Source organism: Mobula hypostoma, chromosome 25 (assembly GCF_963921235.1).
Source record: "Mobula hypostoma chromosome 25, sMobHyp1.1, whole genome shotgun sequence".
Classification (NCBI taxonomy): domain Eukaryota; kingdom Metazoa; phylum Chordata; class Chondrichthyes; order Myliobatiformes; family Myliobatidae; genus Mobula; species Mobula hypostoma.
The window spans coordinates 20,664,688-20,687,258 of NC_086121.1; the positions used below are offsets into that span (position 1 = coordinate 20,664,688).

General features: G+C 41.1%; 1 protein-coding gene across 1 annotated transcript in view; it reads right to left on the minus strand.

Moving 5' to 3' along the window:
- The window catches only part of clcn6 (chloride channel 6), a 69,428-nt gene that overhangs the window by 13,442 nt on the left and 33,415 nt on the right, over positions 1 to 22,571 (minus strand). Inside the window, exons 14-20 of the mRNA XM_063032970.1 lie at positions 21,477 to 21,603; positions 20,477 to 20,630; positions 20,031 to 20,190; positions 19,148 to 19,254; positions 18,136 to 18,322; positions 1,716 to 1,873; positions 765 to 921 (exon numbers count right to left, since the gene is read on the minus strand). Coding sequence (XP_062889040.1) covers positions 765 to 921; positions 1,716 to 1,873; positions 18,136 to 18,322; positions 19,148 to 19,254; positions 20,031 to 20,190; positions 20,477 to 20,630; positions 21,477 to 21,603 — 1,050 coding nt within the window. The remainder of the gene's footprint in view (positions 1 to 764; positions 922 to 1,715; positions 1,874 to 18,135; positions 18,323 to 19,147; positions 19,255 to 20,030; positions 20,191 to 20,476; positions 20,631 to 21,476; positions 21,604 to 22,571) is intronic.

Below are 22,571 nucleotides of genomic sequence, written 5' to 3' on the forward strand. Positions count from 1 at the left end.
CAGACCTGTGACCCCAGAGATAAGGCTTCATTTCATCAACCCTAGGAGAACATTGCACCATTTAATCAATCCACCTTTCCATTGTATTCTGTGCCATACAGTTAAACATTGCACATTCTGTTTGCTCCTCTACACTTGGATTTTATTTTTTTATTATTTCAGTACCACTCATGGAGTTTGCGGTCTTTAGGTATTTTCCTGCACTTTATTTTTATTTTATTTTAGAGATACAACACGGTAACAAGCCGTTCTGGCCCAAGAAGCGAGCACCACCCAATTACAACCATGTGGCCAATTAGCCCACTAACCAGTATGTCTTTGGAACATGGAAGGACCCAGAGGAAACCCACGCATTCCTGGGAGAACATACACATTCCTTACACACAGCGACAGGAACTGAACCCAGTTCACTGACACTGCAATAGCATTAGGCTAACTGCTACGCTACTGAGCTGCCCATTTAAAGGGTTAATGTTAAGTGCATGCTTAATATTACCCCTTTAAAATTCTACATTTGCCTTCTCCTTCCCCTTCACCAGTTAGCATACCATATTGCTCTTTAACGACCATCTTAATACAATTTCAAGGCAATGCAAACTAACTATCAAACCTACTGCATATTAGTCCAATAAACTGGTCACTTCTAACTCACGGAGATGCTCCTGTGCACAAAACATTCTATGAAAGTATGAAATAGTTTTAAATAGTTATTAAAATTCAAGTGTTTTATTAAACAGAAAGGCAACATTTTGCCCAGCACTTACTGAATGGGTCTCTGAGTAGCACACTCCACGTACTAGCAAGGTAACCAGCTGCGATCTCAGAATAAGGCCATGAAAAGTTAAAGGTCGAAAGCGCTCCTCCATTGTCCAGTCCTCACTGGGAGACTGGTCAGGGTAAAGATTTGGATAAGGAGCATGTCTGTGCAAAAAGGAGGGCTGTCAGTAACTGAGTGAGCACACAAATAAGGTTGAACAGGACAGTTACAAACCGTTGAAACACGTTCTGGTAGTTGAACTAGATAATGGTTAAAAAGAATGTCACAGGGCATGGTGTGAAATTATCTGATTCATCTCAAACAAAGGAGCTCAAACATTCCAGAAATGTTTCCCTGTATCAAAAATTCCTGGTATGAAATTCCAAAATAGCCCATGGTGTGATCCAGAGTCCACTACTTAAAGAATGTTTCTCTTTAGATGGTCATGAACTACCAGACAGTTCAGTTGATGTTAAAAGATGGCATCACATTAGAGCAAAGGTGAAAGATGTCCACCTAGCACTTCTCACTTATATTATCACTCAATACTTCTGCATCTAGCAGAGCCAGGGACTGCAGCCCGGTAAAGGAACTAACCCCTGTGTGCATGTGCAAAGGCAAGGCTCAATCTCTGGTAGACACTTTAGAGTTGACAGCTTCCCCTAAACATCACCAGTGGCCTGCCACTCACCATAATTAAAATGTCACCCCGCTATAATTTTCTAAAACAGTTAAAAGATCATGTTTGTTTTCAACTTCCAAGATATATTACAGACATGCACTGCAGAAAGAAATTAATTCTCCAGATATCATAACTCTGTGCTCTGAAGGAGTAGTATTGTCAGTAGTTGGCCAATGACCCAGAAATCTACTAATCTAAATATTTAAGTGATTTCATTTGACTATAGTGAGACAGGGCACACCAAAAGAAACGAATAGAAGAATGAACAACACCAACCTTCGCTCCAGCATTTGCTGCAGAATGTCCTCTCCATCCTCAGCAACCTCCGTGTTCACCAGTTCATCACAAACATTCCTCAGCTCACTCGATGGGTAGGATTTCATCGACTGGCTCCGTTTGTATTGTTCTCCGGCTCGAGTCAGTATACTTGATTTCTGGAATGATGAAACAGACTGTGAGCCTCAAAACACACACACACACACACACTCACTCAAAGGAGCAGTCAGAAGTCTATAAACTGCTGACATAATGACACTACTTGTAGTTAACAGCCCTGATCCTTCCATAATGCCTTGTGATGCAGGAATCATAAATTAACCCAAAGACAGAGCAGTGCCAAGGCCAAGTCCTCCTGGACCAGTTGAACAACCAGAACTTGGCCAGAGATGGAGGGCTCACCTTGCTGAGCCAGAGATGGAGGGCTCACCTTGCTGACCTTCTGCATCTCAGTCAGGTGCCAAGCCCTCCAATGGCACTGCGAAGGAAAAAAAACCCTGCTTCCTAATAAAAATGTATTCTTTTGATGTCCCTAAACTCTGAAAACATTTAAAAACTATTAACATAAATGCAAATGATATAACAGAATAAAATTTTGAAAATAATTAAAAACACACTAGGAGGTAACTTAAGCCTCTTAATTCAAAAGCGGTGAATACTTATTGAAATGAACAGAATCTTCAATTCTTCTTGTCACAGAACGAGGGAAGTGATTTCCAGCACAATGCTGGGAAACCCAGTTAAGACTGGAAGTGGAGTGTTCAACACAACATTTCACATTTTGCATTAATTTTACATTTTAAGACACAAAGAAAAAACATCAAAAATAATTCCAAGCCAGAATAGGAGATATTCAGGCACATTATCATATGGGGCAGCTTTTAGGAGTACTTTAGGAATAAATCTTGTGTTTGACTGAAGACTTGGCAAATGACAAGTTACAGAAGACTGGGCATGGCAACTGGTAGAATCATCCTCTGGCCTTTTACCTCTTCTCATCTGCCTATCACTTCCCCCACGTCCCCTCCTCCTTCCCTTTCTCCTATGGTCCTTTTCCCTCTCCCATCAGACTCCTCCTTCTTCAGCCCTTGACCTTTCCCACCCACCTAGCTTCACCTACCACCTTCCAGTTAGCCTCCTTCCCCTCCCCCCACCATTTTATTCTGGCTTCTTCCCCTTTCTTCTCAGTCCTGAACTAGGGTCCTGGCCCAAAATGTCAACAGTTTGTTAATTTCCACAGATACTGCCTGACCTGCTGAGCTCCTCCAGCATTTTGTGTGTCTTGCAATTGACAGACTAATTAAATTCCCCTCCCCCATCTTCTTGTTTTGGCTTCTGCAGCCTTCCTTTTCAGTCCTGCTGAAAGATCTCAGTCCAAAACGGCAACGGTTTATACCCTTCCATAGATGTGACCTGACTTGCAGAATTCCTCCAACATCTTGTGTGTGTTATTTAAATCTGGAGGGGCTTAAGAGACCAAGATTAAAGAATCAGTATCTCAATGCTGTGGGAATTTACAGGACCCTGTCAAAATAAAGAAACAAGGATGTGCATGGAAGAATTTAAGCAGAAACAAGGATAATTTTAACAGTACATGAGCCAATGCAAGCCTGTAAACTGAGGGGTGATGGCTGAACAACAACAGCAAGTGAATTACAAAGGGAATTTATAGTGTTTAAATAGGATCAGACTACTTTGCTTGGGCACTGCAACCCACGCAGCTCTTAAAACCTCTCTATCCTGGCAATGTTTTTGATTCCTATTGCATATAATCAACTCCTTCCTTTCCAAGGTCTTTGAGTGACCCATCTTTGAGATGCGTAAACAAGGACCTGGACACGCTACAAGCTGCCTACAACTTATGCAGTCTCACTGGCTCCCCACTCAACCTTGGACCACCTGGACAACAGCAAAACGTACGCTAGGCTGCTGCTCGTTGATTACAAATCAGTGTTCAACACCATTATCCCCTCAGCACTAATCAATAAGCCTCAAAACCTGGGCCCCTGTGCCTCCCTCTGCAATCGGATCCTTGACCTTATCAGAGTCTCTGTGGAATGGAAACAACGTCACCTCCTCATTGACAATCAACACCAGTGCACCACAAGGATGTGTGCTTAGCACCCTGCTCTGTGCTCCCTATAAACATGACTGTGTGGCTAGACACAGCTCGAACGCCATCTATAAATTTGCAGATGATGCAACAGTTGTTGGCAGAATCGCAGATGGTGACAAGGAGGCGTATTGGAGTGAGATCGATCAGCTGGTTGACCAAGGAATTAGTTGTGGACTTCAGGAAGGGGAAGTTGAGGGAACAGACTCCAGTCCTCTTCGAGGGGTCAGCAGTGGAAAGGGTGAGCAGTTTCAAGTTCCAATGCATCAACATATCTGAAGATCTAACCTGGGCTCAAAATATTGATGTAATTACGAGGAATTTGAGATTTGATATGTCATCGAAGATGAGCAAATTTCTACAGATGTACCATGACTGGCATTCTAACTGGCTGCATCACCACCTGGTATGGCGAGGCCACTGCAGAGGATCAGAAGAAGTTGCAGAAGGTTGCAAACTCAGTCAGATCTATCATGGGCACTAGTCTCCAAAGCACTGAGGACATCTTCACAAGGTGATGCCTCAAAAAGGTGGCATCTATCATTAAGAACCATCCCCCCCACTCCCGCCCCACCAAATCACCCAGGCATGTTCTCTTCTTATTACCACCATCAGCGAGGAGGTACAGGAGCCTGAAGGCACACTCACATTTTGGGAACAGCTCCTTCCCTTCCATCATCACATTTCCGAATTGAAAATGAACCAACCCATAAACATTACCTATTTTGCTCTCTTTTCATACTACTTAATTGATTTTTCATATTTCTTATTTAATTTGTAATATTTTTATAGATTGCACTGTACTGCCACCACAAAACTAGCTATTTCATGAGATATGTCAGTGAGCTTCTTGGTTACCTTACCCAAAATTCTAAAACTACATTTTCAACCATTAATCTTTGAACTTCTCTCACTACTGTTCTTGTTGATGTAAGAACTGAGATGTTCTAATATGCCATAGACATTCAAAGAAAAATAAAGGTATTTTAGATTTGCTTTTATCCAGTGGCTACAGTTTTAAATCCAGTTACATTATACAAGCAACTGGTAAAAACCTGCAGCCATGACTCCACGCCAACACACTTTACTGCCAAATCAAATGATTCCCAGGAACTTGGTGCACTACCCTCACCAACTCTCCCAGTGTAGTACCGATATGCTCTCCTTCAGGTAAGCCCTCTCAAGTAGACAAACAATTCCAAAACCACTATTTAATGTAGAGGAATGTCTTCCTTGTGCTCGCCCCAATATTTATTCCTCAACCAGCACTGGATAGAGCAAACTTGTCTGCCACAGCAATCAATGCTATAATGTAAGGAATGCATTTCAAAACTACTTAATAGAGCATTGAGTATTTTGTGACATTGAGATCATGAAAGACATATTAAAACTTCCTTTATCAAACATGTAACCTTCCAATTCAAGCAGCCTGTGGTGCAGAATTCGAATCTGGCTCCTTGCACGTTTTCCATCTGTGCTGGGTTGAGCATCGAGCTAGCAACTTGGCCTCGAGAGAAAGACAAATGCTAAAGAAATGACTAAAACTGCTACCCGATGTGCCACAAGGTATGGAAAGGAACAACCACCTTCCCATCCACACAGACTGTGATCTCCTGATATGGAAATCAAGGATCCATGATGTCTTATGATCAGCTCAATACAAGTCTATGGGCTGCTTTTAAAAATACAATGAAATATTCAAGATCCCAGCAGGCCTTACAACACCAAGGTCATTCAGATCAAAGAGTCTGCTTGAAAGAGTATTTGTTTGAAACCGTAATTTGTTTTTGATAAGGATTTGCATAGATTACTGCAGTAGAAAGATTTTGAATTATAAAAAAGATTAGGTCACTTTGTAGAGCATGTAAATATATATTAAATAACTAAATAATGCATAATGAACACACAAATGGATGAAACAAAGAGCATGCTTCAAACAAACAACAGATAGAGAAAGCTGGGTTGGTACATGGTTTCTTGTGGGGGGTTTTTTTGGGCACATTACTCAATAAAATCACCAAAGGGATGTACTTTTGCGATCAATGGCAAGGACAATATGAGCTGAAAGTCACTGGGAAAAGGGGTTGCAAAAGAGGAAAAAACTGACAATTACAGAAAAAGATCAGGGAAAATAAAGTACTAGTTGACAAGAGGTCTCAGAACATGCAAGCATTTATTTGTACAAGTGAAATGAACTTCAGGAAAGTGAAAGGTGAGAAAAACTCAGGAGCGATATATCACAGGCGCACTCTGGTGGCTACCATCATAACTGCACAGCATTTAATAGTACAGGTTTCCCCCGCCATCTGAAGGTAGAGCGTTCCTATGAAACAGTTCGTAAGCTGGAATGTCGTAAAGTGAAGAAGCAATTACCATTTATTTATATGGGAAAATTTTGTGAGCGTTTGCAGACCCAAAAATAACCTACCAAATCATGCCAAGTAACACATAAAACCTAAAATTACAGTAACATATAGTAAAAGCAGGAATGATATGATAAATACACAGCCTATATAAAATAGAAATACTTTTCCACAATCATTGCCGGCACTGTTCTCCGTAGCGAAAATCTCACGCAAGCGCTGTTGGCAAAAACACTCTCTCTAGTAACCTTTAAGCTATGAAGCTGCCAAATCATACCAAATAACATGTAAAAATACACAGCCTATATAAAGTAGAAATAATGTATGTACAGTGTAGTATCACTTATGGGAATCGGGAAGACAGCTTGCCGAGCACACTGATGATGGTGTGTTAGACTGAGTCATCGGAGTTTGGGTGGTACAGTGGCCCCCACCCTCCGGGCCGCCGACCGATACTGATCTGCGAAACATGCAGGGGTACAGCGGTGGTCGGGACACACCCAGCACATCTTTAAGAAAAAAGCTGAAATAAACAAGCTAATTAATTAGGTGCCGCCGACACGTAATTGTCGGCCCAGATCAGAGGCGACGCAAGCCGCAATCGTCTCTGATCTGGGCCGACAACTATGTGCCGGGCGGCACCTAATTAATTAGCATGTTTATTTTGGCTTTTTTCTTAAAGACGTGCTGTGTGCCTCCCGGCTACCGCCGCATTCTCCACGAATCGGTATCTGTCCACGGCCTGGGTGTTGGGGTGGTGGGATGCTGGGGTGTCATCTCGTCCTCTGTTTCCGTTAGGGCAGGCAGCTCATCTTCTCCTATGACTGCCCGCCTCTATGTCGAAGGTCGAGGTTCATCAGCTGCTGTGGCTGATGTGGAAGGCTTGCTTGACTGCTTAGCCTCGCGCATTTTTCTATCATACAGTTCTTTGCAAGCACTCAAACCATCTTGCAAATACTGTATGCCCTAAACTGACGTACCCTTTCAAAATTAAAGTTGTACTTTATCATTGAATCGAAAATCTCATGCAGTTGCTTCACGTTCAGTTCTTGTACGACTTCACTTTCGCTACTGAATTCCATTTCGATTGTTATCCTTTCCTCTTCCAATTGCATCAGCTCTTCTTCTATCAGTTCTTGGTTATGGGATGCTAAAACCTCTTCAACATCATGTTCGTCAGCTTCCACAAGCCAAACTCACTTTGTTCTTACTTCATTCACCACGATCGAAACGCTTAATTATGTCTAGTTTTATGCTGTGTAACACCCTTACGAGCTCTTTTAGGCTTTTCCGATACCTTAGAATTCATCTTGCTAACGGTTGCTCACAGGCACGCGTTTAAGCAATGCCGGCGAGAATGCTGTTCCGAATCCGGGGGAGAGCGGCTGCTCGGTGTTACGAAAGACCTACATTAGTTACCTGTTTTCGCTAACAGAAGGTGTTTTCAGTGTTAAGAAGAAAGGCAGCGTGCAAAAAAAAAGCAGTACCCGATAAGCGCGCTGCCTTTTATCGGGCACTGCTCTTTTTTTGCACGCTGCCTTTCTTCTTAACACTGAAAACACCTTCTGTTAGTGAAAGCAGGTAACTAATGTAGGTCTTTCGTAACAGTGAGGTTTCGTAAAGCGAACGTTCGAAAAGCAGGGGACACCTGTATGTAGAAATCACAGGTACAGAAGTTTGCTATTTGGCTCATTCTGTCTTTGTCAGACACAAAAGGTAACCAACCTATTCCTACTTCCACCCACCCCCCTTTATTTGTAGACATAAATTTCACAATTTTTTAAAAATAAGAAGATGGCACTAAATGGCAACTCCTTTGCTTGTATCTACAGAAACAGCTTTATTTCTATCTTTGATATCTCTCTTTTTTTCCCCCCCCCCTTTTCAGGGTATGGGGGTTTCTTCTGAAGACCCTGACCTGGAGTTACACTCTGACTTCTGTTCTTTGCAGGAATGGGACCTGCCTTCAGACTCTCATGACCAGCCACTTTTTGATATCCCAAGGACGCAGCCTGAAGGACGAGTGCACCTTCAAGGTTCCAGGATTTCGTAAATCAGTGAGTTGTTTCTTATGACTCCCCTGTTGCTATGAAATGGGGACACCTCTTTTTCCCTTATAAGGGAAAGAGAGCCTGTGGTATGTCGAATTATCGGGTGAATGAGTAGTTTTTGGGGTACTGCAAGTCTGTGTCTTTATTGATGCTTTGCTGCACACTTGAGTGCTCAGTGGAGGGTGCTGATGCTTTTTAGCTGGTGGGGGTGGGGAAGGGGATTGCTTGCTGCTGCTTGTGTGTGAGGGGGGAATTGAGGGGCTTTGTGGTTTTAATGTTTTAACTGTCATTCATTCTTTGGGGCACTCCTCTGTTTTCATGAATGTTGGTGAAAAAGAAGAATTTCAGGATGTATATTGTATACATTTCTCTGACATTAACTGCACCTATTGAAAAGCGCTGGAATTACTCCGCAGGTCAGGCTACATCTATATGAGGAGAAATAAGAATTAGTCTTACAGTCAGAACCCTCCGTTTCAGCAACTGTAGTTTAGTTTCTTCAAACTTTCATTCATTAAAATGACTTCTGTTTCCACCATCTTCTGGCATTAAGTTCCAGAAAACACCATCTTCTGGTTGAAAAGCATTAGCTTCCTACTAATCCTTTAACCAATTATTCAGTTATTGACTACTCTACCAATGGGGAACAATGTTCCCTCTAAGGTGTGAGTGCACACACATCTTTTGCTACTAGTGCACAAAGGAATTTAAACTGCACACAAAAGGTTGTCACCCTCTACCTCATTGGTATGTTAAGTGTATTTCACAATTGTACACAATCAAATTTCCTTTTCTGGTTTCTGATACAGATGGCGTTTACAATGTGGATGATTTGTCCGCAGATTTTTGAACTGGCTTATTTATATTGTTTTTATTGAAGAAATTATTCAGTGCACACACGTTGCTGTCACTGGGCAAAAAATTGCACAGCACAAGATTTTTGCACACACTGGTCTTTGCAAATTAGAGGGTACATTGTTGGGGAAAAGGGTGAATATGAAAGTACCATGGCTTTGAGGTGAAGTTAGCGGCAAGGAGCAATATTCAGCTATTTTTGTCACATCACATCTCTGTGTAACTGATTCAGAAGTTTTATTTAGTGTTTCTCAATTCCATTTTCTTTAAGTATGTTAAATCTATCTGCAGTATAGCCAAGACCACTTTTTCACTCCCTTCCCTCCCACCATTGGTACTGCTCTCACTTGCCCATTTCTCCAGTGCTCTCCTGTTCAACTACATCTGACTAAAGTTTTCCAGAATACGTTTTAGGAATTCTGCACCCTTTATTGCTTTCCGAGTAAGTTCACACGCAGTCATGTTTGGGTAGCTAAAATCTAATTTTCCTGGCTTTGTACTTTTCAAAGATAAAATTGGTTCACTGTCTTGTTTGAAGATCTATGGTTAACACTCATTTTATTTCCCCTTGTTTGACAGTAAAGCTGCAATGGCTCAACTTTCTGGGAATAACTTTGGAATGGCTCATCCCAAAGAAGCAGCAGCATTCTAAAGGGAGAAAGACAATCGTAGCTGAGAAGGGAAAACGCATTAAAACAAAGGGGAGGGCATATAATATATATGAAAAAGTGGGAAGCTAAAGGATCAGGAAGCTTTTAAAAAGCAACAGAAGGTACTTAAAAAAGCAATAAGAGAATAAGCAATAAGACATACAAAGGTGGCCAATAATAAGAGGATACCAAATTTTTTTCAGATATATAAAGGGTAGCAGAGGAGCAAGTGTGGAAATAATTCCTGGAAATGACACTGGAGAGATAGTAATGGGATACAAAAATAAAAGGCAGACAAACTGAGTAAGTATTTTGTGTGCAAACACAAGGAAATCTGCAGATGCTGGAAATTCAAGCAACACACACAAAAAATGCTGGTGAACACAGCAGGCCAGGCAGCATCTATAGGATGAGGTACAGTCGACGTTTCCGGCCAAGACCCTTCATCAGGACTAATTGAAAGAAGAGATAGTAAGAGATTTGGAAGTGGGGGGGGGGAACGGGGAGATCCGAAATGATAGGAGAAGACAGGAGGGGGAGGGATGGAGCTAAGAGCTGGAAAGTTGATTGGCAAAAGGGATATGAGGCTGGAGAAGGGAGAGGATCATGGGACGGGAGGCCTAGGGAGAAAGAAAGGGGGAGGGAAGCCCAGAGGATGGGCAAGGAGTATAGTGAGAGGGCCAGAAGGAGAAAAAAAGAGAAAAATTTTAAATAAATAAATAAACAGATAGATAGATAAATAAATAAATAAATAGCTAAATAGATAGATAGATAGATAAATAAACAAACAAACAAACAGATAAATAAATAAATAATGAATGAATGAATGAATGAATGTATGGGGTATTGTGGAAGACACCAGCAACTTGCCAGAAATTTGAGTGTTTTAGGTGGCAGAATTAAGAGTAGTCACTATTTCTAAGGAGAATGTGCCTGGGAAACTGAACGGTCTGAAAGTAGACAGGTCATCTGGACCCAAATGGTTTACACCCCAGGGTTCTGAAAGAGCTGAGGAGACACTGATCTTTCAAAAAATCACTAGATTCTGGAATGTTTCTGGAGGATTGGAAAATCATTAATATCACTCTACCCTTTAAGAATAGAGGGAGGCAAAAGACAGGAAATTATAGGCCAATTAGCCTGACTTTAGATGTTAGCAAAATCTTAGAGTCCATTATTAAGGATGAGGTTTTGGGATAGTTGGAGGCACATGATAAAAGAGGCTGAAGTCAGCATGGGGATATCTTGCCTGACAAATCTGTTAGAATTCTTGGAGGAAGTAGCTGGCAGAAGAGACGAAGGAGAGTTAATGGATTTTTTAAACATAGATTTACAGAAGGTATTTGACAAGGTAGATCTGGATGATGAAATTGATGGCTTTGTGACCAAGTCTGCAGATGATACAAAGAAATGTGGAGGGGCAGGTAGTGTTAAGGAAGCAGGCAGCCTGCAGAAGGACTTGGACAGATTAGAATGGGCAAAGAAGTGGCAGATGGTATACGACATAGGGAGGTGTATGGTCACTGACTTTGGGATAAAGAACATAGGTGTAGACTATTTTCTAAATGGTATCTAAGTCAGAAATCAGAGGTGCAAAGGGACTTGAAAGTCCTAGTGCAAGATACCAAAGAGGTTAAGTTGCAAGCTAATTTCAAGCAACATATACGACAAGGCTTTGTTCCCAAATGAGCTCAATGCCTTTTATGCTCGCTCTGACCGAAAAAACATTGGGGCATTTTCACCAACTACCACTTCTCTTAAGAGAAGTGTGATCAATGCTGTGATTTCAGTCTCTGAGGCTGACCTGAGAGCATCCTTCAGGAGGGTGTACTCACAGAAAACATTTGGCCCATTCGGTGTATCTGGCTGAGTACTGAAGAGCTGAGATATCAACAGCCTGGAGTGTTTATTGATATCTTTAACCTCTTGCTTCGGAGTTTTTGCACACAGGTTGTTTGTCCATCATCGTCTGCAGTTTTTCATTGATTCTATTGCGTTTCTTTATAGCTGATGGCTCTGGGCCTAGGCTCGCTGGAGTTTAGAAGAATGGGGGTGATGTTACTGAAACCTTTTAAATATTAAAAGGCCTAGATAGAGTGAACATGGAGAGGATGTTTCCAGTAGTGGCAGAGTCTAGGACCAGAGGGCACAGCTCTAGAATAGGCGATGCTGGAAAAATAATAGTGCTGGAAATACTCAACAGATCTGAGGAGCACAAAGTAACTGACCCAAAATGCCCACCTTTTTTTTTAAACATCTCTTTACTGCTTTTACAGAGTGAAAAGAAAACACATTAGATCATCCATAGGTTTGAAAGTACAACAAAGTTAAAGGAAAAAGAAAAAAAATACAATACATAAGAAATCAAAAGGAAAAAACACACACAAAAAAGCAAACACCCCACCATTAAAAAAAGCAGTCAATTCAATTCGTTACTTTCATCATCCTGAATATTGCTCTCCAGAAACTTGTAGAAAATGTCCCAAATTTCCCGAAATTTGCCAAGTTTGTTTTTTTGTGATGTAGCTTATCTTTTCTAGAGCAAGATAAGAAGTCATTCCTTTCAGCCATTGTGAGAGCTCACTGGTTGTTGGTTTCTTTCATGAACAGACTAAGCAGCATCAAATATTAAGCAGAGACCTTACATTTTTGGAGGTTACAAAGTCGTTTGGATAAATATTCAGAATACATAACTTAGGATCAAGGGGCACCTTTTTTCCAATAATCTGACTAATCAAATCCAGCACCTTCTTCCAGAAGCAGATTATCTGGGGGCACTCCCACATACAATGGAACAGAGACCCCTTTTGGTGGTTACATTTAATGCATATGTCTGGAATGTTGGGGTTAATGTGATGCAACCTGCTGGAGTAATGTACTGTCTGGTTATCCATTTGTATTGTAGTAATTTAGAATGAGTGTTCACTGATTGGGTTTGAACTAAGGAACAAGCTTCTGACCACTCTTTTTCTGACAGATTCTCCTGCAAATCAGTTCTCCATGTTTGTAGTATGTCGTTTGATGACTCATTGCATTTACTTGCAAACAAATTGTATAATACAGACACATGTCCCCTAGCTTCAGATAATTTCAGTGATGTCTTCAAGGGTAGATAAAGGAGGGAGCTTCAAACTGTAACTTTGCCTGGACATAATAAAACTTCGCAACTGAAGGCATTTAAAAAAGTGTTTTGTTGGAATTCCATATGTGGCCTTGAGTTCTTCAAATGACAGATATATTGCCATTATACAGATCAGATACCTTAGCTATGCCTCGGGTCGACCAAGTTTTAAAACCAGGGTCTGCTCTGCTGGGCCAGAAGCTATCATTACCAAAGATAGGAGTAAACTGGGATAACTGATGTCTGTCCCAAATACGCAAGAGCATCATACCAAACCATTATTGTATTTTTTAAGAAAGGGTTTTTAGTTTGTTTGACCAGTTTTTTCTTATCTGCTGAATACACATAAATTTGTAGAGGGATATTGATCGACTGGGATTCCATTGAGACCCAAGTAGGGGAGAGATCCTTAACAAAGTAACTGCTCTAACTATAAGATTTGGTAGCTGTATCCACCTCTATTATACAGCAGATATAACAGGGAAAGCCTGAGTCTTGGACGTCTATCATTCCAGTTAAAATTAGAAAAAATTTTCTTTAATAAGTAAAAGATGATGAAGGAAAAAGTGGGATAGATTGGAAAAGGTACAGGAACTTCAGTAAAATTGGCATTTTTAGAATGTTTATGCGTCTAATCAAAGATAGGGGAAATTTCATCCATCTGTTTATAAGTTGAATAACAGAGTCTATGAGAGGGTTATAATAAGTTGGGATAATTTTATCACTAGTAGGAGTAATTTTAACACCCAAGATAAGTAAAACCCTATTCTGACACCATAAACGGAGTTTGAAGTGGGGGATTGAGTCTCTCATCTTTATCCATGAATAATATTGCAGATGTTTTGTTGTTTATTTTATAGCCTGCAGAAGTACCAAAGTACTTATCAGGTCAATTAAGGCAGGTAATGTTTGTTTCAAGTTGGAGCAAAACAAAATTACGTCATCCACATACAGGGCTATGCAATGTTCTATATCTCCTATAGTTACTCCTGCTATGTTAGCCTGTTTTCGAACTGCCATAGCAAGTGGCTCAATGACCAGGATAAACAGGAGGGGAGATGGAGGACAGCCCTGTCTTGCTCCCCGTTGGAGTTTAAAAGGTGCCGAAAAGAGCCCATTAGTTAAAATTTCAGCCTGTGGGTTAGAATAAAGAAGCTGTATCCACCTTAGAAATGTTCCCCCTATACCAAATCTTTTTAAAACTTTAAATAGATATTGCCATTCGAAGGCTTTCTCGGCATCCAATGACAGAATGGCACTATCAAAGCTTCCAGATTTTTCAAAAAGTATATTAAGCACTCTTCGAATGTTGTGGAAGCCAGGAAATAGCAACTAGAACATTGTAAACGTAACTAAGTGTACTTCTCGAACTGAAGTACACCCACCCACCCCACGATGAACACCTCCTGACAGCCCCGAAAGAGGGACTAATTATGGAGCTTAACTGGTCCTCCCGCGCCGTCGTCATGGTAAGGAACAGCATGGCCAACAGCCAGAACAGAGTCCCAATGTTATCAGTAGTAGAGAATATTACAACCAAATTATACCCAGAGTCTTTATCAAATTTAACCTGCTCGTAGTTACAGTGCCACTGAAGATAACGAGAACCGATGCAAATTCATTAGCATAAACAATGCAGTGGGTAACACATCGCTAACGTTTGTTAGCATTCATTTATGTCCCTTAGGCACTATGAACATACCTATTCAACCAAAAGTCAAAAAAAACTGCTGTACTGTCTCATCTGCCCGCAGCCTCCAAGTTATAGCCCTTCAGTTCCTGCACAAATTTCTCCACTGCCGGTGCACTGTCAAAGGTGTGGCGTTTTCTTTTGTAGGTCACCAGCAGTTTAGCAGGGTGAATTATCCCATACCGTAGGTCCGGGCTGGAGAGAGAGGCTAACTCTTTTCTTCACTGGATCAAAAACTTTCCTTCGTCTGAGGAGCTCGGCAGAGACGTCGGGGAAAAACATGATTCTCTGATTGTCGAAAAGTACAGGTTCTTTCAGCCTGGCAGCCTTCATAACCTAGGTCTTTTCCACGTAGTTTAGGAACTTCATTATCACTACCCTGGGTCGCTTAGCCGACTGTGCTTCAACTTCGTTAGCCCTGCCAATTTTGTGCGCTCTCTCAATCAGCAGGGGCCCAAAGAAAGTTTTCAGCACCAAGCACCGTGGGGATCCATTTTTCCAAAAAATAGACCTTAACAACCCCTTCTGCCCTCTCCGGAAGACCCACCAGGCGAAGGTTAGAACGGCGGCTACGATTTTCCAAGTCGTCCATTTTAAACACTAACGCCTCCACAGCTGCTTTCATGGTTGTATTCTGATTACACAAAGAGGCGATATCATCTTGATTAGTGCTAATTCTTTCTTCAGCTTCTGTAATGCACACTGTGACAGCTTTCAGATCAGCTTGTACTCCTTGTATAGCGTTTAGTAGCCCATCAAATCTTGACACAAAGTCATCTTTCATTGTTTGAATAGTGTTTAGGATTTGGTTTGGGCCTGCTGCCGTGCTAGCATCTGTAGCCTCTTCTCCACTAGCATTGTCGTTAGCTTGCACTGCATGGTTACAGATGGGGTCTAATTTCGAAGACTTTTGCATCTGCTTTGTTGGTTTCGGTGGCATTTAGGCTATCACTCTGTTTCCAATCAGACAAACTGGAGCTGTTCAGGTAATTCAAGGTTGTTTAGTTGCGTAATTTCAGAACTTTTTGGAGGAGCTCTGACACATGTCTGCTCAGCACCGTGCCATAACTGGAAGCTAAAATGCCCACCTTGTTTCCCTGTAGAAGTATGCTGCCCAACTTGTTGAGTAGTCCCAGTATTTTCTCTTTTATCTCATATTTTGTGAACTCTTTACATTGCTGTACACTATTAAACATCAAACTGCTTTACTTCTTTTTCTAACCTCTTTCCCCTGCTTCCCAAATTTACCTTTTGTTTTTCTGAAACTACATCTATACAAATTAGTGAAAGATATGTATAGACATCACAGGCTTTATTCGGACTATAGTGGTTACTTTAAAACAAACCAAAACCACTGAGAGACTAGGTCAGGAGATCGACACTGCTTTACAAATGAACTTACAATTTACAAATGAATTTACAAAGCCAAAAAAAGTACTTTTGATCTTTTATTACGAAACCAGGAAAGATGAAAGATCCTATAGCAATAAAAATCTAACTAAATTATATTAGGTATATGATGATCTTAGCTTTCAAATCAGCATTGACTAAGTGTTCTACTTAGTGATAGCAGAACTAGCGTTCTGTATGTATTTAAGTGGTCTAATAACATTCCAAATAATGTCCCAATTAGCTAAGTTAGAGATCGAATAGCATTCCGTTAACATCTCAATTAGCGGTCAACAAAAAATATCATTCTCCATGGCTCAACCCCTCTCCACTGTAACTATACTCATTTGCTTCTACCACATCCCAACCCACATGACAGATTACCATAATAAACTCGCTAGAAAATACAATACAGACAGAAAATTGATACATGGCTCCAACACACAGAAAATAGATGCATGGCTCCTACACTGACATCAGTACATCATCATACATTCAGAATACAGTCCAGAGAAGGGTCAGTTACTGGACTATGCTCTGCAAATGATCATTTCACACTAAAGTAACGTAGCTTACATTTTCTGGAATAAGTATTATGATTCATTTGCATCAAAACATATCACTTGATAAAACTTTCCAGCCTCACAGTTTGGAAAAAACTTTTCGACCATGTACTCACCCAATCTCACTACCATAAACATGTATCCTTCCTGGGAACTTCGCTTCGCCACCATCTAGTTCCTCATGGCTTCCAGCTCCATTTTCAGGCCACCCAGTTTGGAAAAAAGGAGGACATTACAGCTGCTGCCCTCACCTGCATCTTTTCCATGTCCCGGACACAAGGCGCTCACTTTATTTTCCTGCCGCTTTAACAGGGATAGAGTTCCTTTTTGCTCCCACCCCATGAGCCTCCACATTCAATACATCATTCTCCAAAACTTCCATCATCTTCAACATGATCCTACCACAAAATACATCTTTGCCTCTCCCCCACTCTCTGCAATAAGCTGTGATTCCCTTGTCCATTTGAACCTCCCAACTTAACTCCCTCCTGGCATATACCGACAAGTGACCAAAATGCTACTCCTGCTCATTCAGTTCCTCCCTTACAGGGCCCAGAAACAGTCCTTCCAAGTGAGGCAACACTTCACCAGCAAATCTGTTGGGGTCATCCATTGCATCTGATGCAACCTCCTTCTCCTCTATATATAAATTAGGGAATAGTTTTGTCGAGCACCTCTGCTCCATCCGACAAAAGTGGAATCTTCCAGTGGCCAACCACTTTACCCATTACCATTCCAACATGTTGGTCCATAGCCTTTTTTGCCACAACTCTTAGTCCATCTGGGTAGCCTGCAACCTGGCAGCATGAACATCTATTTCTTCTCAGGTAAATTTTTTTATTTCCCTCCCCTTCCAATCCCCATTCTGGCCTCTTGCCTCTTCTCCACACCTGCCTATCATCTCCCACTGGTGCCCCTCCTTTTTCCTTTTCTCTCATTGTCCTCTCTCCTCTCCTATCAGATTCCTTCTTCCCCACCCCTTTACTTTTTCCACACCTCTGGCTCCACCTATCATCTTCTAGCTGGACCTCCTTCCCCTCTCCTCCCCCACCTTTTTATTCTGGTGTCCTCCCCTTTTCTTTTCCAGTCGTGAAGAAAGGTCTTGGCCCAAAACGTCATTTCCACAGATGCTACTTGACCTGCCGAGTTCCTCAAACATTTTATGTGCGTTGCTCTGGGTTTCCAAGCACCTGCAGAATCTCTTGTGTTAATGACCTGATAATTAATCTTGCTTCTATTTCAGGCCTTACTATGCCCAAATAGGCGGCTGCCTTTTTTTAAAAAATGTTATAACTGTGGCCTTTCTTCAAATTAATGACTATCAAGGGCTTTGGGACCCTCCCCCCCTCCAAGATGTTTGATTAGTTTCTTTATTAGTTAATAACATCAAAAGCAGTGACTTGACCCATTGTGCCCACCACTGGAGCAAATGAAATATAATCCCACCACTTGGCTTTCCAATATCCGTTTGCTTCCAATATCCTATAGAACATGTCGCTGTCCAGTGACACTACTCCAAAGGCTCAGCTACGCTCTAACTTGCTGCAAGGGACCATTCTCCACATCATCTGAGATACAAGTGATATCACCTGTACCATGCTGTTATCACACTAATGCAGATTTACCTTAAACTTAATGTTATTGCTGATGAGGATGTTTCCCTTCATGAACTCCTTCTCATTTCCTCTGTTTTCCGTGACGACAGGGTATGCATGATGTGCTGTGGTGCGGAGAATACTGACCAATGATTGGATTCGGGTGTGAGGGTAGACGTAGGTTAGATTTGGTTCCATGATATCACTGGCTGTTAACCTGAAAATGAACATAAAGGTAATCAAATTCTAGTCTTTTAAATTGTGATGTATTTTACAATGCCTCAATATATATATGCAGTCTAGAGCCACTACACAGTCTGACCAGTTACAAAATGCCCATTGTGAAATAGCAAAATTGCTATTTTGGAAATAAAACTGCAGAGGGATACGTACTCAGCCAGCTCCATCATTCGGGACCCCCACCATCCAGGACATACCCTCTTCAGGGAATAGGTACAGGAGCCTGAGGGTCCACACTCAATGTTTTAGGAACAGCTTCTTCTCACCTTCAGATTTCTGAACCTCTATGGACACTATCTTGCATTCTTTTTGCAATTTTTATTTTATATTCATTTCTTATTGCAACTTACAGCCAATTTTTAATGCTTGCACTGTATTGCTGCCATGAAACAAATTTAGTGACATACAGTATGTCAGTAGTAGTAAACGCGATTCTGATTCAATGTTAGGCTCAGGGAGGAGGGAAACCTGCAAAAGACCAAGCATTTGCAACGACTAGAAAAGACTCAAAAACTTCCATTGGCTTTGCTTCTAAATACCCTCAAAGTCTCTATCAGCACATTGAACCAGAGGATTGTAACAAGTAGATCAGAGAGATTCAGTGAAGACAAATGACTGATTTTCAGAACCAGTAGGTCTGGGCTTTGCTAAATATTGGTGTTACATGCATCTCTCTCAAGTAGACAAATTATGATTTCAAATCAAACCCAAGCAATTGCTAACTGACCAATTGATTATACTGATTAACTATTTGTCAGGAACAGACAGAACACTGCAGGAGTCTTAAATGATAAACACCTACTTATCCATTTCAGCCTCAGTCTCCCATTCAAGCAATGGGACACCACGAAGTGCTACATGCAGGTCGTAAATTCCTTTATTGAAGAAATCACCTGTCCACTTTGCCACCTGGAGAAACAGGGAGAGGAACAAAGATGTCAATCTTCGATAAAACTCACCTGATGTCAAAAGTTAGTACTTGGTACCATACCATGCAGATCAAGTGTAACTGTTTTTCACCATTACAGTCTCGTGACTCCACAACCCATAAGACTGTTCACAGAAGCAGTAGGTCTGGAGACTCTAACCACTAGCGAGCACAGTACAATTGGAATGCATAAAGTTAGAGCTAATTCTAACACACAATATCACTATTCAAGTCTGAACTTTACCCTCAACATTTATACGCAAACATACAAACCAAACGTAGGGCATTCAGTCCCTCAAGCCTGCTCTGCCATTCAGTAAGATCCAAGACTGAAGGTAACCTCATCCCCACATTCCTGCTGGTAGCCTTTCACTCCTTCACACTTAAAAATCCACCTACCTCTTGCCTCAAAAGTATTCAAGGACTCTACTTTCAATGGCCTTTAAGGAAGAGAGTTTCTGGGGGAGTGTGGGGGGGGGGACATCTGTCTAGAATACAACCACTTCTTTGTAAACAATGACTTCAGATTTTATACTTCCTACAAACAGAAAAATCCTTGCTATATCCACCCAGTCAAAACCCCTAAGGGTAAATATTTCAGTCGTCATTACTTAACTCCTCTAAATTCCAACAGAATCCAACTGAGTACTGTTCAAACTTTCCTCATGAGGCAACTGCAAGATTAGTAGCCTGCCATTGAATGCCACCAGCAAGTAGAGAAACTCAATCCCCAACCTTCTCCCATGAATAGACATACCATCAGGGTGACCATGATGGGCAATCCATATGTGATCTCATTGGTTGATTCGATGAGAATGACAGTGAGACTGATGGTCATGCGGACCACACCCCCCAGGAATGCAGCGGCTCCTACGAGAGCAAAAGTTCCAGAATAGATGTGAGACATCCCAATGTACCTGGTGAAAATTAAAAAGAAACTCTTAAAAGCAGTCACATCTAATATATCACAACACCACTCTTCTCCCTTTATAAGCAGTGTTCCCCCAAGTACCATTTTTTATCCTTTTCCTATTCCTCAGGATGTAAAATATAGAATAGATGTGATGCATGTTTCTTTGCAATATTATAACCAAACGTTTGCCATAACTCATTACACACCAACACTTACATTCATCTTGTATGAACAGTAGTCAGCACAGATTTGGAAATTAACTGTATTTAACTTGTCCTCGCAACACTCACGTTTTCAGAATGTTTGCTACAAGTCGACCGTAGGCAGCACCGCACAGCAGGGAGGGCACAAAGAGACCACTGGGGACAGACAACCCGTATGTCCAACAGGCCAAAATGAAGTAAAGAATGAAGAAAATGCTGAGTGTGACTGGACTGAAGGTCCCTGCAGAAACAAGAACAGTAGAACAGCATACATAAAAGTAAAATTCTTCAGCTAATCTAACATTGGGCACAGTGCATGGTACATCAACTAGACCAGTCTTTCATACTGCCTGCAAATACACCCAGATCAGTTGGGCAATTACACCAATCAACTCATCTGTGATATCTTTTCTCTTGATTTGTGACTAATAAAATTACAGCTGAGAAGTGGAGTGAGTTCCTGTGAGAGTACAGAACCAAAGTTCAAACTAAATTTGTATCAAAAAATATATATACACATCACCATATTCAACCCTGAGGTTCAGTTTCTTGTGGGCAAACTCAATAACTCTACAGAATAATAACCATAACAGAATCAATGAAAGACCACCCAACTCGGGCATTCAACCAGAGAGCAGAAGACAACAAACTAAGCAAATACAAAAAGAAATAACAAATAAATAAGCAATAAATATCAAGAACCTGAGATGAAGATGACAATTCAGCTTCTGAATTCAATTATTCAGTCAAATCATTCACATCTCATTTCAATTTACCTACATTGTAACTTGTACACAACAAAATCCAGAATTAGATTTTCAGTTGAATCACACTCCCTGGCACCACCCCACCCCCCCACCAAACTCTTTTGCAAGGTCAGGGACATTTTCATGGAGTTGGGACATGGAACAGCAGTGGGAGGGAGGGAGGAACGGTACTTGGTAAGGAAATGGATTGAAAAAGGTTCAATTTTATCTTGGGAGCAGCACACAGGCACACTGAGGTCTAGGGTCAAGTTGAGCAGGCAATCAGCACATGAAGGCAAAATGAATGCAAATTCTATCAGACCAAATCTGCTGTGACTCACCATCTTGGTGGAATAGCTGGAGAATGGCAGTCTCTTGTGGGTTGAAAAACAATGTAGCCATATCATTATAGGTATGATTGTGACAAAAAAATGTCTTGATGCTGGAATTCACCCCCTCCTCAGATACCTGAAGGAAATTCCATTGAAGTATTTAATACAGACTGCACAATTACAGAAATAATTCACAAGGTGTCAGTAATAGGTACTATTTACATGAAGCAGCAGATTGATTCTAAACTACCCACTTACATCAAAATTTCAAAATTCAAAAGCAAAACACTGGAATTGCTACAAATCTGAGATAAGAACAGCAGAAAATACTGGTAATCGCACATTGGTATTCTGCATTCTATCCACATGATATGGTCTCTGCCTACACTGGGAAACCAAACAGAGGTTGGATGATTACAAGGGTGATGAAAACCTTTAAGGTTCCATTAGTTTTAATTCACCATCCTGTTCTGACCTATCTATAGGCTGAGTTCCAATACCAGTCAAAGTAAGCTCAATTAACAAGAAATCACCTTTGGTCCCCTTCACAGTTTCCTTCCCCTTTTTGTTTCCCTGCCCCCCCCCACTCTCTCTGCAACTGAAAACTTATTTCTAAGTTTTCACCTTTCTGATGAAAGTTCATTGAGCCAACGCGCCTACTCTGTTTCTCACTCCACAGCACATTGTCAGCATTTTCTGTTTTTATAGTACCTGGGGGTTTCATGTCACAAGGAATGAGTCAAAAACCTCAAAATACCCAGAACAAGCTGAGCATTTACACCCATGTCAAATACTTAAGAAGAATAATCAAAGAGTTCAAGACAGCAACTGCCCTGAATATATTTATTTTGGGTGCTAAAATAATTTAGTTTTGAAAAAGAGAACTGTCAAATTTGAAAGCTTACAGTTGAACCATGCTTGGGACAACTTCTCACTCATGCACAAAGCATTGGATGCCTGCTGGTACTGATCCCAGCTTTGGGAATTACTCAAATCTCATTCTGGAAATCACCCTGAAGCCACCACATACCATGATGCTGCTTTTCTCCATTACATGTGTGCTTCAGAAAAATGCTGTTTCAAGGTAAGGCAGAGCAATTTGGG